Source organism: Haemaphysalis longicornis, unplaced genomic scaffold, assembly GCF_048455015.1.
Source record: "Haemaphysalis longicornis isolate Haplotype H1 unplaced genomic scaffold, Haemaphysalis longicornis Haplotype H1 scaffold_8, whole genome shotgun sequence".
Taxonomy (NCBI): domain Eukaryota; kingdom Metazoa; phylum Arthropoda; class Arachnida; order Ixodida; family Ixodidae; genus Haemaphysalis; species Haemaphysalis longicornis.
The window spans coordinates 80,763,694-80,782,155 of NW_027526445.1; the positions used below are offsets into that span (position 1 = coordinate 80,763,694).

The 18,462-nt window shown below is 47.5% G+C and overlaps 1 protein-coding gene across 1 annotated transcript in view; it reads right to left on the reverse strand.

The window, feature by feature from the left end:
• LOC144148869 (phospholipase A1-like) overlaps positions 1-18,462 on the reverse strand; it is a 187,584-nt gene that overhangs the window by 20,910 nt on the left and 148,212 nt on the right. Inside the window, exon 7 of the mRNA XM_077680390.1 lies at positions 122-379. Coding sequence (XP_077536516.1) covers positions 122-379 — 258 coding nt within the window. The remainder of the gene's footprint in view (positions 1-121; positions 380-18,462) is intronic.

An 18,462-nucleotide genomic window follows, 5' to 3' on the forward strand; every position in this document is an offset into this window, starting at 1 on the left:
ATGTGTGCCTATGACTTGTGAACTTTATACATTTTACACAATAGCTCTTACTGTGAAACGGCAACGTTGAACCATGGTATTGTACAAAAGTGAAATATACAATATATCATAAATGACTTACCCAGAAAGGCGATGAAAGGGTCAGAAGACGAATTCGTTTTGTTGGTAGCTTTGAATTCGATCTTAGGATAAATAGAACAATTGGGCTGAATTTTTCCCCCATTAGGGTAAAAGTCAACGTGCCCCATCGCATTCCACAAACCTAGCTTAAATGCGTAAATGTCACCTCCGTTTGTGTGAATAATATCGACGTATTTAGCATCGTTACGCGATAATGAAACAGTTGTGCCTTGGAACAAAGCTCCTGCGGGGTCCAGCCCTGCAAACATAAAGATGCAAAAACGTGCCATAAGTTTTCATGTTACATTTTTTTAATCAGATTTATTAGATTTGTACACTTCACGTTTACGGTTAAAACAAAATTTTGATCTCGCAGTAAGTTTGTAGGTCACTCAGAATTAGGCAGCACGACTCCTGCTGGGTATCAAAGGGACTCTTAATGCGTTCAGATCTGGACTTTTGTTTAACGAAAAAAAAAAGCTTTTTCTGTGCGGTTTTCCTAACAGTTTGTATGCTATGACATCAAAAATAAAAAATTGAGATAGTCGTGCAGGTATTCATTAATTTACAACGTGACGTGTAATCATGTAATAACTAAGTTTAAATTTGAAATGCCCACCGAAAAATGTTCTGGTCGTTTTCAAATTTCTACAAAACACGGAGCCCACATAAAAAATGAAGCTGCTAGAGCAAGTACTCGTGATCTACAGGTATGTCACGAAACTAAAGCTGGTCCTTGTCATATCGACGTCAACCTATGCTTAACTAGAGAACCTTCCTCAATCTATCATTTAGCTGTTCGACGAAAAATGAACAATGGTTCGGTTTATGGCAACGTATCCTTGATTAACCACTGTCCACAAAACAAGCGCGGAGAGTGCTAAAAACGCCATACCTGTCCCTTATTACGCGTATTGCGCGTAATCTGTCACGTACCAGCAAGGTAAGTCAGAGGCACTAGCGTTGGTAACGCGATGATTTTGTGCACTACCAAAAGAATGCGATCAGGGATTTTGAAAATGGTCCCCGATTTCACGAACAGTGGATGCTACCGCCCGCTTTTATCTTCGTTGCATAGCGCACTAGTTCATTATGATTGTCCCAGTCCGGTGAGCTACCCGCATGTGATTGTGGCGAGAAGGACCACGAGGCCAGAAGGACGAGTTATGAGGTCGTTTCTGTCACCCGAAAATGTGATGATCGTGGAAGAACCTCGGAACCGTAACACCAATGCCCGCTACTGCACCTAATACGGGAAAAAAACACTAAAAGGCATTTCGACATGCGCTTTCAGACTGAGAGACGGGAGTGCCAAATCGGTTTCTTCCGTTCAAGGACGCTGACACATAAGTTTTTTATTGCAGGTCACAGGTTGGTGTCATGTGGCCGGGGTAATGATATTGTGCATGTGGTGCTGGGTGTTCTTACACTCCTTGGAGATATAGGGCCGATGCCGCTCGGCATGGTTGGGCGAAGGCAAGGTAAATATGGCTCCTACACCTCGATCTTGACATGTTACGTGGCGAGCGTACGAAGGTGGAATCGAGTATAGCCAGCATTATATTTAATGATTTATTTGGTCGTGTTCGAGTAACAAAAAAACGGACTTTTATTGCCGTACATAAGGGACCAAAACACGATACCCCACATCCAGGTAAATTTATTTGCAGCCGAGTCGTCGGTCGATTCAATACCTAGTAGAAATGAAAGTTTGCCACGGCAAGCCGGGAAAACGGCTGCCTGAGGCATCTGCTCAACCGCAAGAGGAGGTTATGGTTAAATTCACAATGGAGTTACATGCACCACACTTCATTTTTGAGCGTGTAACTCTGGCATTGGGGAGTGACATGCATGAGTGTTCCGAAACCGAGAAGCCACGCCAGTAAATTAGCGTATGGGAACTGCGGCTTCCGTTTGTCACTAGAGTGCACGCGAGAGCGCAACGCCGCTGGTGATGCTGGGAAGCTGGAGTGCACACATTTAGGGAAGACTTGTGGCCCGTGGTGATCGGTCGGCGGCCAGTTCATTAGAAATGCAGGGTTCTCTTTGTAGTCTGACGCCACCGTGTTTCTACCAACATTTCCGCTCCCCCTAAAGGTCCTAAAATGTTGCCTTGGTATTCTTGCTCCTGGCATTAAAGACAGCGCAAGGGAACGTCATTTGTAAGATAATTCTCAGGGCGGTGTATCAATCAATTAGAAATGTGGGCTCGCGGACTTCTGAAAGTGATGTGCAGGTAGGTTTCCAGGTAGAGATCACATTCCACGAAATGGCAAAGCGGCAAGCTAGTCAGTCATTCACGTGCATTAGTACATGCGAAATGATTGCTTACGGGTGCATTAACCAGTGTAGTGCGCAGCAAGGCCTTTAACGCAGTCATATCTCTTTGAAAATGCACTGAGCACTGAGTTTTGTGTGGCTTAGCTACCTAGCGGACAGTAGGTGCTAATGCTATGTTCTTCATTGAGGCCCAAGACAGCATCGTTTCATGGAGCGAAAATGAGCACCACGAAAAACACGGTGTCAGGACGTTCTCCAAAACCCACTTCCACCTTCCAACCTTCCTGGAGACTGACCGGGGTAGATGATGTGAGGGTTTACGTAGTGCCCATAAAAACGTGAATAATGGGCTACTCCCCAGTCTCCACTAAATTTTCTGCGCGCCATGCCCGGTTCTGTGCACCACTGCCAGCTTCTCTTCTCGTTGCAACACATATAACCTTGTTAATGCCTTCACCATACCGAAACGATAATGTTTGTTCTCTGAACCAACTGTGCTAAGTAAACACACACGCACCACACACACACACGAATATATATATATATATATATATATATATATATATATATATATATATATATATATATAAATATATATATATATATATATATCAAGGTTGCAGTCGTCATTGCCAGTGCTATTCGGCTTTTTTCGCAATATTTAATAGGGCCGAATGACGTGTGCTTGTCACGTTTCTTTGATTCATTGATAAATAAGCGAAAATATAAGTCGAGAAAAAATCCGCCGTTTTTCCGGGAGCGGGACTCGAACCCACATCTCCGCATAACCGGTGCGGTGCGTTCACCATTACGCTATCCCACAGCGGCTTCTCTCTCAACTTTAAAGCGGGGGTTTATATTTACAAGAGCTCTGAGGCCGGTCAACTTATATATATATATATATATATATATATGTATGTATCTTCTAAGGGGGGTATCGGAGGCTCACGTAGGTGGTCCACGCGATATATTTATAGGCTAGAGTTGAGACGAACGTGGATTGAGCTTCACACGGTGGCTGATCTGACGCGCAAAAGCTCCTTCTTCGGTGGCTCTTCTTCTGCTGACACCGACGGGGGAGCGTACCCTCACGTGTATATTGTACTACTTCTCCACATGGCGGATGCCTGCGCACGGGACGTGCCCTGATGGTAACATGGGTTCAGCAAGGCTTGGGAGTGGGCTAGTTGGTGTTTTAGCATCTTGAAGTGCAGAGGTGCGCTGCCTGACACGAAACGTAGGACAGGGTTAATACCACAAAAACAGACAAGGTGAGGCGCAAACTATCAACTGTTTATTATCTTGTGAAGGGGGCCGGTTATATATGACGGAAATGAAGAACATGCACGAAAAAATAACAATAAAACGCTACGCGTGACATGATATCTATTCCTCATTTAGGAAACTTATTTCACGCGCCGAAAGCCGGATTGAAGGGGCGCTAACGCAATCTCCCTCCACTCCTGACAACATTGCAGATGCTTCGTATATCTCGCGGGTAATCTTGTCTCTGGAGCGGAACAAAATGGTTGTCCCCTCAAAATCGGGCGAACATTTCTTCTCGCACTTCTTAACATGCGCGGCCAAATTTCCATTTGCCGCCAGTTGCGCGCATGCATTCTTATGTTCCCGTAATCTGTCGTTGAGACAGCGGCCTGATTGCCCCACGTACGACCTACCACAGGAGAGGGGGATCTTGTATACACGGCACACGGCCTGTGGCACACGGCACAGGCGCCAGTTCGTCAACTGCGCAGAGGGTATTGTATACAAGATCCCCCTCTCCTGTGGTAGGTCGTACGTGGTGCAATCAGGCCGCTGTCTCAACGACAGATTACGGGAACATAAGAATGCATGCGCGCAACTGGCGGCAAATGGAAATTTGGCCGCGCATGTTAAGAAGTGCGAGAAGAAATATTCGCCCGATTTTGAGGGGACAACCATTTTGTTCCGCTCCAGAGACAAGATTACCCGCGAGATATACGAAGCATATGCAATGTTGTCAGGAGTGGAGGGAGATTGCGTTAGCGCCCCTTCAATCCGGCTTTCGGCGCGTCAAATAAGTTTCCTAAATGAGGAATAGATATCATGTCACGTGTAGCGTTTTATTGTTATTTTTTCGTGCATGTTCTTCATTTCCGTCATATATAACCGCCCCCCTTCACAACATAATAAACAGTTGATAGTTTGCGCCTCACCTTGTCTGTTTTTGCCGTATTAACCCTGTCCTACGTTTCGTGTCAGGCAGCGCACCTCTGCACTTCAAGATGGTAACATGGGCTCATTATTTTAGCTACAATCGTCCCCCGCCGAAAAGGAGCCATCCTGGCTAAGGTGACGACAGAACTAAAGTGTCGTATAAAGGCTTCAACCATTGCACGTGGACGATCTCACGTCCACCCCGACGAAGAACCGAGGTTTACGTGGTTGGTTCCACGACGTATTTGACCACCGATGTGTACTCAACAACGCGTTACGATCAATGATACTTGTTCTACTAACTTCGTAGAGAGCTTGGGTTGGGCTGGGGACCCAAAGTCATACAAGTGAGCCGGATCATATAACGGTGCTTTCGTAGAGTCGTCAAGATGATGTTCCGAAAGCTGTTGGTCTATCGAGGTAAACGAGCGGACTGGTTGGCGGCAGTCTTTGGCGTGGCGGGCGAGATCCGAAACCGGTGTTAATTCAGTGGCATCGGGATTGTAGGGCAGAATGGTGTCAATGGTGTAGGACGGCTAACGTATGTACAATAAGAAAAGTGGTTGGAACTCCGTGGTGGTGTTCGTGGCCGTATTGTAGGCGAACGTGACAAAGGGCAACAAAAGGTCCCAGTTAGATGGTTTGTATGACACGTACGTAAAGGGCATGTCACCGAGGGTACGATTAAAGCATTCGGTGAGCCCATTTTTTGGGGGGTGGTATGACGTAGTGGTCCGGTGAACAATATGGCATTCAGCCAGGAGGGCTTCGGTTGCGTTGGAGAGGAACACGCGTCCTGGGTCACTCAAAAGTTTCCCAGGTGCCCCGTGGCGGAGAAGATAAGGCGCAGAAGAAATAGGCAATGCCTCGAGCTGTCGCAGCAGTTAGCACTGCGGTTTCTGCGTACCGGGTCAAGTGGTTCAGAGCTACCATAATCCCAAAGAGAAAACAAGCGCTGTAAAAACACACATTGGGGGAGGCGTGGAGAGGACAAACGGTAACTTTCAACAAAATGTTTATTGCAGAACCGTGGTCACGTGTGTTGGTTGTACGAGCCTAGAGCCAACAAGCCGCCCATGCCGTACAGCTTGGCACACTCTAATCTGGTCAAGAGGAGCATTGTGCTACCTTTCTTTTCTTTTTAACTCTTTTTAACCTCTCCTTGGTCGACCTTGAGAGATGTCGCTCGCAATCAGAGAAAACCTCAATGCACGCAGACGATATATGCATTTGGTTCTCAGGCCACAACCAGCGTTGTAATCCAGCGAGACTACAGCGTGATATAAACTCGGTTGAAAAGTTTCTCGCGATACGCAGCCTTGACATATCACCCGCCAAGTGCGCCGCAATGGCCTTCACTAAACGGGATGTATCCAAGTACCATTTAATAGCCGGTGGCGTACCAATACCCTATGTCGATCTGCCGAAATTTCTTGGTGTCACTTTTTACCGTCATTTGACATGGACACTACACGTTCGCAGCTTTAAAGATGAGCTTACATCATTTGCGCCAATTATTGGTATGCTCGCCAACAGCGCCGGTGGGTGCAGTGTCAGCTATCTTTAAAGGCTGTATGATGCTCTATGTGAAGGCCTCCTCCGCTACAGCCTCAAAGCACTGACCCCACTATTTAAAGGGAACTGTAGAGGGCAAGATGGCCTACAGGTCAAGATACTACGATTCTGTCTTTGGGTTCCGAAGACCACATAAAATGCGGGAACCATGACAAAAATTAGACGTGTTGTGTTTCCTACTCTGCAGGGACTGGAGCCATGTCGAACGCAACTGCGCATTGTAACTAAAAAGCAGGGGCATCCAATAGCAGTGGTCTATGTGTCTAGGGCGCAGGAGGTCCTGCCCTCACATTTCCAGGCCCCAGCCCCTTTCCAAAAACCAACTAGTCCTGGCTTCAATTGAAAAACACCCGTGCCGGCCCCAGCGTTGAGTTTTGTTGCCTGGGAGCTCATTATTACTTACTATAGAGCCCATACGCACATGTACATAGATGGATCAGTGACGGGTACCTCTTCGGTGACTGGGATTAGGATTCCGTCGCAGCGTACCACCATTTGCGTCCCAGTTAGCCACAAGACATCAACTATGGTTTTAGCTCGCTTGGCTGCAGGCTGCTTTTCACTACATATTAAAGGAGCCACCTACTAAATGCGCTTATTTCACTGATTCCTCGTCCGCTCTAGTACACTTAGGATAACTACCGAAAAATCAGATGACATGGGAGATACATAATCTGCACATCCAAGCAATGCAACAGTGGCACAGCGTCGAATTGGAATGGCTTCCTGCTCACTGCGGAGACGCCCGAAATGTTGCAGCTGATACTGCAGCCTCATCGGCCCACCGCCTCTCTTTAGTAACACATGCCCCTTGCTTTAACAAGACCGGATACGGCAACCCTCGCATATTCGATTCCGTGGGGAACACAGCCCTGCACTTGGATTGACAAGAATTGTTAGTACACGTCTCTACATATAATTGACCATAAATGCAGCTTCGAGATGCCACCTGGGCTCAGCAATCGTGAGGAAGCGGTATTACACCGCCTACATGTCAAATTGGCGAACACACGGCATTTCCTCTACAAAATTCAGCAGGACACTGCACCACTAGGTCTAACATGCCATGTAAGAGCAGACACCAAACATGTCACCAGTACTTGTCCAAATTTCATAGTGCCAAGGCAGACTCTTCTAACATTGTGCATGCTACACCACGCAGGCCTTGAACTAAGGGCAGTTTTGTGCCTTTGGTCGGACCCACGCCAGGCCATACGGGCTACGAAGGCTCCGTTGGTGTTCCTGCCTAGTACTGGATTGTAACAGGTGCTGTGACCAACTTTACTTCAAACTCTGTGTATGGTCTTTCCATACTCTGTAAATGCGCTTGAACACTCGTGCGCATCACCTCTTTATTTATTTATTTATTTATTTATTTATTTATTTATTTGTTTATTTATTTTGAAAATCAGTGATTCTCGACTACCGATTGTTATCTCTCACCACTGGAGATACAGTCCATGTCATCCGAGCAAAAGAAAGACGCCTGGATTTCCTCCATCTTCAAATTCCTGTCAGGCTCATCGGCGAAAGGTGCATCTCGAAACATACGTCGGCAAGCGTCGCACTTCGCCATTCGTGACGGTTCTGTTTCGACGCAACTACCAACCCGAAGGTCGCAAGTGGCTCATAGTAATTCCACGCCACCTACGTGCAGAAATATGCGCATATTTTCATGACGAGCCGCACTGCGCCCATGCTGGTGTACCCAAAACCTACCAACGCTTGCGCCTGCGGTATTACTGGCATGGCATGTACCGTTTCGTTCGTCAGTTCGTTCGATCCTGTGTTCACTGCCAACGCCGCAAATCTCCCCCTCGCCAAGGAAGTGGACCTCGACAACCTTTACCATGTCCAGAACGACCCTTCGACCGCGTCGGCATCGACATCTATGGGCCTCTCCCTTGCACGGCAGCTGAAAACAGGTGGGTCGTCGTGGCTGTTGACCACCTGACCCGATATGCAGAGACGGCAGCACTGCCGGCTGCAACTGCGCCTGAAGTTGCCTCTTTCATTCTTCGGCACTTCATTCTACGACATGGATCGCCTAGAGATCTACTCAGTGACAGAGGAAGGGTTTTTCTGTCTGAAGTTAGAAAAGCCCTCATCACAGCCTGCCGAACCATCCATCGCACCACAACGGCGTACCAGCCGCAGCCCAATGGTCTCACCGAACGTTTCAACCGGACGCTAGGGGATATGCTCGCAATGTACGTGGCATCTGATCATTCTAATTGGGACACCATCCTTCCCTTTGTTACATATGCGTATAACACTGCCACGCAAGCCATGACTGGCTTCTCTCCGTTTTTCCTTTTGTATGGAAGCGAGCCCTCTTGTACGATGGACACAATGCTTCCTTATAGCCCTGATGACTCAGAGTGCACGCCCATCTCATACGTTGCGAAACACGCCGAAGAATGCCGCCAACTGGCACGTTCACTAACCAAGGAAGACCAACAACGACAGAAGACACAGCACGACGAAAATGCCTCTGCACCAAGCTTCTTACCCGGATCACTTGTTTGGCTATGGGTGCCAACGACTGCTCCTGGATTGAGCAGTAAGCTCATTTCGCGATAGAATGGTCCCTAAAGTCTCATCAAACGCACCTCCCCTGTCAATTACATTGTCGAGCCCGTTGCCCCATCACCCGACCAGCGACGCCGCGGCCGTGATATAGTACATGTCCAGCGCCTCAAGCCTTACGTTGAGCCTCTCACCATTTCGACTCCCTTATCACCAGGATGGCGCTTTTTCCCCGGGGGAAATTGTAACGATGCCCTTCGCCAGGGCAATTCACGAAGGAGCAACCCGAGTATAGGAAGCACTGTCCACTCGCCATGAGAGGGTACGTGCCGAAACAGTAGAGAATCATCATCGCAGTTAAGTGACAACAATAGACGGCAGCCGCATTGCGAACGCTAGGAAGGAAGAAGCTGCCTCTCGAACAACAACAACAACGTTTGCTCTCGGCGAACACTACAGAGCGGACTTCATGCTCCTGACTCCTGGAGCTGACTTTGAGCTGACCAGTCCTTCGGCCTTGGAATAAATCCTCCTTACAATTTATTAATATTTTATTTCAGTTCCCAGACCGTCATGTTTTCGTTTCTTCGTGTGGCGTAGCATGCTAAGCCAAATGACCCGGTTAACCTCGCGTTTCCCATTAAATGCATTCTCTTTCTCCCGCAGAGCAAGTCATGCCAACACGCGGTGGTTGAAAGCCTTGACATACAGGTGGCACGTTTGGAAGCTACGGGTTTTCCCAGACCTTTTTTTGTTTCCGTCGCGAAGGCTTGCATCGCAAAAGGAAAATTGAGTCTCGTTTGAGCAATAAGCTGAGGACAGAAAACCAGAGGAAAGACAAGGAAAGAAGAGCCAAACAAAAGATCGCCGTATTCACATGCATACATAAAATCTCGATTACCTCAAGAAAGTTGGGCGACGTTCAGGGGTCACGGGCGTGTTCATGGCGCCTTACAAGCTTTTGGCTTTGTGCAGGTTTAGCTGTCCCACGCGTGTGTCGAAACCCATCGGTTCTATCAAGCACAGAGACGCTTTTATTAAGTGCCGACGTAGTGTTGACTACAAATTCCTCTGTCGTGTTGCAGACACTATAACGACCAGACCGGCAGACCCTTAAACGTTCGCTGACAAGAGCCCAAGTACAAGGTCAGGAGCGTTGCCACCGACGGCCACCTGGCCGCCCATTGTAAAAAGATGTGTCTCGGGAAACCAGTGTGAGCGTCGGTACGACGAAACAACTGCCCTGTATTTTCACCGCTCGAGCCTGACGAGAGAAATTGTGGAAGCGGCCGAGATTGCAAGGTCTGCTGATCAATGCGTCAGCAGGTCATCTGTAGCCTTATCATAACTTGAGCTGGATTTCACCTTACGTCACTGTTTTTCTTGTTTTGTACACCGTTTTGGTACTTCCCTTTTCTTCATCCCTTCTTAATGCAAGCCAGACATGTTTATAATGCGCTGGTTCTGCAATGAACTTTTCATTGAAAGTTAGCGCTTGTGCTGTCCACGCCTCGTCCTATGTGTGTTTTTTACAGCGCTTGTTTTCTGTGTGACTATGAACCAACACGCCCAAACGTTTTACCTTCTGTAGTACTAGACTCCATCGGATTCTGGCGGACCTAATAGGCAGTCGGGCATACATATCAATGCCGACGAGCTTGAAAGGCCTTGCTGGAAAAGGTAGAGGCTGGAACGCGCTGGTCAATCAAAATGGCTGCGATTTGCGGCGTTGACATTCTGTACAAGAGCGGACGTACTTGCGCATGACGTTATACATGCCGCGTCAATATTGCCGTAAGCTAAGTCGCTCATACGTCTTCAGGACGCTGGCATGAGTGTAACTTGGATACCTGTGTAAGGAAGCAAATTTCTCGGCGCGCAAATGGTGAGGAATAACAGAAAACCACTTCAGAGGGGTAGTTGCGCCAGTAGAGCATCTCGTCACGGAGAACAAAGTGAGAAACTCTGCGGCGCACCGTCGCGATCCTCTCTGAATTGACGCGCCTGTAGCAGACAATAGTCCAAAAAGAGAAGTAACCCACGGATCGTTGCGTTGCTCAGCCAGCATGTTAGTTACGTCGAGGGACGATGAAATGGGTCACCCTCAGCATTGGTGGCAAGGCAGGACACGTCAGCAGACGCGGGTGAGCGTGAAATGGCGTCAGCATCAGTGTGCTTATGGCCGGAACGGTAAATTGCACGGATGTAGTACTCTTGTAGTCGAAGAGCCTACCGACCAAGATGACCAGATGAATCTTTCAGGGAAGACAGCCAGGAGAGTGCGTGATTCTCCATGACGACATCAAGTGGGTGGCCGTATAAGTACGGGCGAGACTTTCCGAGAGCCCAAATGATGGCCAAGCACACTTTTGCCATAACTGAATAGTTTGACTCGGTTTTTTAGGGTGCGGTTGCGTACGCCACGAGTTACCCGTCAAAACCTGACTTTCGTTGGGCAAGCAGGCGCAGAGACCCATCCCACTAACTTCCTTGTGGATCGCCGTTGGCACTGACGGCTCGAAATGTCGTAATGTAGGCGGGGATGTAAGAAGCCGTCGAAGAGTCCAAACGCCTACGCACGACGGGGACCACGCTGAGAGATTGCTGTGACTGCTGAGGGGCTTTGTTAGAGGTGAAATGATGATAGCGAAGTTGCGAACAAACCGCCGGAACTAGGAGCACAAGCTGACAAACTTTCGGAGTGCTTTCATTGTGGTAGGCTTCCGAAACTCAGCATCCGCTCGAAGCTTAGTTGCTTCAGGAAGAACCTCATCTTTAGATACGTTGTGGCACAGGATGGTAAGTCAGGATGGTAAGCACAGGATGACACTTTTTTATGTTCAGCTCAAGTCCGGCGTTGGTAGAAGGTGAAATTGGCTCTTAACAAAGTGCGTCTCGAAATCCGGCGAGAAGACGACGACATCATCGAGATAACAGGCAAGACTTGCACTTTAGTCCCGTCAAAATGCTTTCCACCATGCCTTCGAATGAGGCAGAGGCATTGCAAAGCCCGAACGGCATAACAATAAATTATAAAGCCCGTCCGGGGTACCAAACGCCATTTTTTTCCGTTCAGACTCTGCCATTGGAACCTGCCAGTTCCCGGAACGCCAATCAAGGGATGACAACAATTGAGCTCCCTGTAGGCAATCAAGGGCTTGATTGATGCGCGGGAGAAGACAGACGTCTTCGAGCGTTATAGAGCTCAAACTGAGATAGTCAGCGCAAATACGGATGGATCCATCCGTCTTCCCTACAAGGACCACGGGTGGCGCCCACGGACTCTTTGAATGGCGAACTACACCGCGCTACAGCATTTTAGCCACCCGGTCGTCAAGGGTACGACGCTCCACCGGCAAAACACACTACGGTCATTGGCGAACAGGAGCATGTGAGCCAGTGACAACCGAGTATGTGACAACTGACCTCCACCGCAGCGATCGTTGTGCGCAGTGTTAAGAAGATTGAAACTGGCGAAGCAGTATCGTAAGCTGTGCTTTCTGTGTCGGGTCTAGGTTCTTGATAATGGAGTTCCGGGAAACATCGGATCCCAATTTGGCGGGGTCGCATTTACAAACACAAAGTTCTTCGCCCTGGAGGTGGGATAAATCACCCGGTACTTTTATTGAGGTACGAGGATCGACAAGCTGGACAAAGTCGAGAGCTTCGCCGTGCAGGAGGGGGCATGGTATCGGTATGAATTCGCGACCAACATGGCACTTGCACCATCGCGGACAGGCAGAAGGGCGGCAAGTAGCCGCAGACCATCGCGTTTGGAAAGGACTTCGTACGACGGAAAGGGCACAGTTCCATCCTGGACGGATGCGCAAAACAGGGTACAACACAGGATGAGGATAGTGGAGCGTCTGTGTCTTCAGTGAAGTCTAACGTCGTGCCGCGAACACCGTGAGACCCTTCTGGCAGCGATAAAAACCCTAATCCAGCGAGAGCTGAGCGGATGACAGCCTGATGCCAGCATAGTAAGTCCCAGCCCAAAATGACCTAATGGGAGCACGATGGCAGCACGACGAACTCAATGTTGAACTCTACCGACCATCTGTATAACGACACGAGTTGAGCAGCGGTTACTGGCCTAATGTGTTGTGCATCGGTAGTTCGCAACGACAGTCCTGAAAGTGTCGTCATAACTTTTTCAATAGCTCGGTAGAGGTCAGCATGAATTACTGAAACAGCAGCGTCAGTATCCATGAGTACATGGTTGGGGACACATTCTGCAACTATGTCTAACATTTTTGGGAGCAAAACGAGGACTTGGGCAATTTAAAATCGACACAGTTCTTGCCTGCAGAATTGCGGCCGCTGGATTTCCTTTTTGGTGTTGGTAGAGCGGCACCGATAGGGTGCAGCGAGCACGACGGGCTGAAAGTGAGTGGCTGTCGTTCAAGGTGGAAGGACGGGCGGATGTCTATGAGGTAAATTGCGGCTGAGGTGGGACTTGGTACGCAGTTTATGGCATATACGACGGGGCATAGGTGCGATTGTAATAAGAAGCTTTTTGATCGTCTTTCTGGAGCGGCATGAGACGGCGGCAATAGCGGCAGATATGTCCAGGAATTCGGCAGCCGAAACATATCGGTCAGTTATACTGCGTACGCCATGAACCGGAAGGGTAAGGGCTATCCACCCTAAAAAGAGCGCGTCGTCTGGGCACAGTAGTCAGAGGATGTGGCGGCTGACTGGGTACGACAGGCCGAGGTGAAGGGGCCAACTACTGCGGCATTGTCCGGTGTAACGGAGCTGGTTGCAGAGACGGTGGTCGCACGGCTGTGGCGCATGTTAAGGGGGTAGCAACCGACGCATGATGCTGAGGCGTTGGAAGTGCCTCAGCTACGTCTTCCCATATGACGTGCAAGAGCACTGGTTCCAGAGTAGATGGCGGCTCAGGGCCACACGGAAGAAGGGAGACTTGGCGGGCAACGTCTTACCGAATGAAAGCTTTTATTCGGCTGAAAAGCACGGGTGGTCTCCATAGGTCGCAGCCAAACAGGATAGAGGCTCGGCCTGAGCGCAAGCTTGTCTGGTGAGCGCCCGCTGCCTTTGCCACTCGTAAAAGCTCTGGCATAAATCACAACGTCAGAAATCGTCTGGGGGATCGTTGGCCGAAAGGATTTCGAGGGCGTCATCGTCCACTCCTTTTAGTATATGCTTCACCTTGCGGCTTCCGTCATCAAAGGGTCGATGCATTTACACAAGTCAGTCAAGTATTCATTATAGTAGGTAAACATCTCACCAGCTCTCTGGCCTCGCACACAGAGTCGTTGCTCGGCCCGGCGCGTACAGCACGGCCGCCAAATGCTCCACCAAAACTGGCGCGGCATTCGGGCAGGTAGTAATGCCCTGTGCATTTTTTTAATAAAACAGCTTCGTGAGCTCGGTAAGATAGACGCCGATGTGAAACAGTTTGTCTTTATCGTCCCACTTATTCCGCGCACTCAGGCGTTCGTTTGATGAGAGCCAGTCTTCGACGTCACTGTCATCCATGCTGCTGACCATGGCAGTATCCCGCTGTCGCGACGAGCCAGAGCTTATCAAGACTCCGGCCGACGCCACAGCGGGAGACCGGCGCGGCTGGTTGGAAATCGTGAAGAGCGTCCGGTAGCGAAGCTCCAGGGTGGAATCGAAACAATTGACCTCAACCACTTGTAAGGCGGATATCCGACGGTCACGTGGATGGTTCACGCGATTTATGTACAGGCGAGAGTGGAGACGGGCGTACATTTGAGCGTCGAGATGGTGGCCGATCTCACGCACAAATGCGACTTACGCGGTGCTTCCGTTTCCGCTGACTGCGGGGTTGGTGCACATACTCACGGGTAGATTGGACTGCTTGTCCACATGGCTGATGCGTGCACACAGCATATACCCTAATGGTATCATGGGCCTCCGCTCCTTTTTTGTAAATATATATATATATATCTGTGTGTGTATATATATATATATATATATATATATATATATATATGTATATATATATATATATATATATATATATATATATGTGTGTGTGTATATTTATGTGTATATATATATATATATATATATATATATATATATATATATATACTTAAAGATAGGTCAGCAGGCTACGACGCCAAAGGAAGCATAGGGGTGTGGTTAGGCTCTTTCTTTATTACTACAGTTAATGAAGTGAACATTTTTTTTTAAATATACAGAAGAAAGAAAGAAAAACACGCGCCCAGAGTGGGGACCGAACCCACGCCTTTCGATTACATGTCGAATGCCTTAAGAAAGAAAAACACGCGCCCAGAGTGGGGACCGAACCCACGCCTTTCGATTACATGTCGAATGCCTTACCAATTGGTAAGGCATTCGACATGTAATCGAAAGGCGTGGGTTCGGTTCCCACTCTGGGCGCGTGTTTTTCTTTCTTTTTTCTGTATATTTAAAAAAAAATGTTCACTTCATTAACTGTAGTAATAAAGAAAGAGCCTAACCACACCCCTATGCTTCCTTTGGCGTCGTAGACTGCTGACCTATCTTTAAGTATTTCCTCAACGAGCCCCTCATTTCCTTACTATATATATATATATATATATATTTATATATATACCCCTCCCACACAGCGTGATAGTTGCCTCGACATGTACATCAAAGCTGTCCAACGCGATGTGCGAAAAGCTTACCAAACACAAATTTCGTTCCACCGCAACATGACTACCAACGAAAAGAAAGCCCTAGAGGAACTCGCAAGCTGTCCCGACATAATTATTAAACCTGCCGACAAGGGAGGCGCAATCGTAATCCTTGACAAAACCGACTATGTTAACGAGGCCAATAAGCAACTATCAGTATCGACGTTCAATAAAGCACTACCCAATGATCCCACTCAAGATTATAAGCAAATTGTCAAAGATATACTTGCTGAGCTTGTTAAAAATAAAACAATAAATGAAACCACGGTTCGTTCCCTGATCCCCTTAAGCCCAGTAGCAGGTAAATTCTATCTTCTCCCAAAGATCCACAAGGTGAACAACCCAGGGCGCCCCATTGTTTCTGGCATTGGCACTGTTACCGAAAACCTCTCGCGCTATGTGGATAATCTCATTTGCGACATTCCGCCCAGCTTTCCCTCCTTCATTAAGGATACCAATGACTTTCTCTCAGACATCTCAAAAATTGAAATTCCTGATAACTGCCTTCTAGTCACCCTTGATGTTGCGTCACTGTATACTAACATACCCCATGAAGATGGCATCGCCGCTGTATCCCTTGCGTATGAGCAGTCATCGTGCGACAAACCTATCGATTCTTCTGCTCTCCACACATTCCTTAGGCTTATTCTTGAACTTAACAATTTTGAGTTCGACGGAGTTCATTACGTGCATGTCAGCGGAACGTCAATGGGAACTCGAATCGGACCTAACTACACTAATATCTTTATGGCTCACCTCAAATCAAACTTTCTTGACACCCAAAATTTAAAGCCAATGTACTATAAAAGGTATATTGATGACATATTCATGATCTGGCAACACGGTGAGGCGGAGCTCCTCACCTTCATTGAGGCATTTAACCTAGCCCATCCTAGTATTTCCCTTGCTCATTCCTGTTCGGAACACAGTGTAAACTTTCTGGACGTCACCGTTACTACCTTCCAAGGTCGGCTTCAAACTAAACTGTATAGAAAACCGACAGACACGCGGCAGTATTTGCACTTCCGAAGCAGCCATGTCAGACACTGCAAGACAGCAATACCTTACAGCCAAGCCCACCGATTTAGGAGAATTTGCTCAAACCAAGCCGACTTTGACTCAAACTGTCGAGAACTCAAGACCGCCCTCCTGAATAAAAAATACCCGGAATAAGTTATCGACGACGCTATTGTGCGAGCCAACCAATTAGACCGTAACGAAATCTGTAAGAAAAAAGCCCCGAACGGGAACCCGCAAACTAACTTAGTTTTAACCCACTCATCCTCCGCTCCAAGAGTGTCAACCGTGCTAAAAAAACATCACAATATCCTAATGCAAAGTGACCGCTTAAAAAGCATGTTCCCCGAACCACCACGCGTTGTCTACCGGCGTAATAAGAATTTAGGTGACTTTCTTACTAACTCTCGTATCAACCGACCGGCAACTACTGGCTGCATGCCCTGCAATAAACCCCGATGTAAAGTATGCCCACACATGACCACTACACAGCGCGCCACCAGCACGGCTTCAGACTACTACGTAAATATAAAAGGTAACTTTAACTGTGACTCCGCTAATGTCGTATATCTTCTAGAGTGCACTGTTTGTAGGCAACAATATATCGGCCAAACTGAAACGCCCTTCCGAATACGGTTCAATAATCACCGCTCTCATGCAAAAAGCTGCCCTTATTTGCCCCTGTCAAGACATGTGAACAGTCCCGGGCATGCATTTGAACATCTTCAAGCAACAATTTTAGAATCCGCCTTCAAAACGCACCACGACCGCGAGGTTCGGGAATCTTATATCATTTATAAGTTTGGGTCAGCCACGCTTGGAATTAATGAAAGTTACGGAAAACTAACGTGCTTATCCCTCGATTAAAATTAGCGGCTTCATAATTTTTATAACTATTTTCATTATTCCTACCCTCGAGTTTGCCATCAGAATTCGCAGAAACTCTCCTAATACAGCAGCTTTATTACCCTAATGCGGCTCAACAATGCCATTTGTCCTAGGGAGGGAGGCCTCGTTCCCACCACCACTTAAGAATGTTTAACTCTTTGTGATCTATTCATGTTTAACCTTTTGTGACCCTACCTATTTCCTGTTCAATTGCTACCTTCTGTGAAATGCTCTTTTGTGCCCCCTATCTATTCTCTTGACCCGCGGGGGGCACACCCGTCTTCGCTTTCCCCGAACCAGTCTCCGCAGTCACTGAATACCTTCCTGTATACTCTTCCCTTTCTTTTCAAACCGCGGTTGTTCAGTTTCCCCCATTGTCTGAACTTGCAGCCCGCGCGGCATACGTTGACCCGTCATGGTGCAACCTTGAACGCTGCATTGTTAACACGACCCCTTTTTCTCTCTCTCGCTTCCCCCCCCCTCTTTTTATTTTTCTTGTTTGTTTGTTGATGTTGTAACATAGCCGTAACCTGACTGTATGCACACTCCCCATTTCCGAAACATTTTCCGCTCTTTCTCACAGTTTTATGCAAACCTATATAAGAAATGTGTTCAAAATGTTTGCGACAGTAAAATCATATAACTTTACTCTGATGAAGGCGAGTCCCGTTGCCGCTACGTAAGTAAACATTGTTTGTTATTGTTCTTGCTGTGTATCCGACTCTTTACTTATACTATTTCTGCGCGCTTTGTGAGTTTATCTTTCTCTAGATTTATATATATATATATATATATATATATATATATATATATATATATATATATATATATATATATATATAAGAGGAGCGGAAAGCGCGTCAAAAAAGATTGGCTCCATTTGCCCTGGTTGCGCAAGGGTGGAGAAATAAACATGGGCACAGCTGGTGGCTCCCTTCTTCGTCCTTCCGAGACCCGGCTGTTGCATCTTTATCTACCTCCCCGTATTTTTCTTCAGGACGAAGGCCTCTTCCATCGCTTTCACACCGTTCCTGTCGAGCGCAGCTAGAGGTTCTTTTTGCCCCCGAATTTCCTTATTTCTTACTTCCAAAAGTGACCTTTCTATTTTTCTACGCCCATCTTACGAGTCAACTCTGTCACACTGGTTTTCAATCGATCGTTAATTGAAAGAATTACTCGG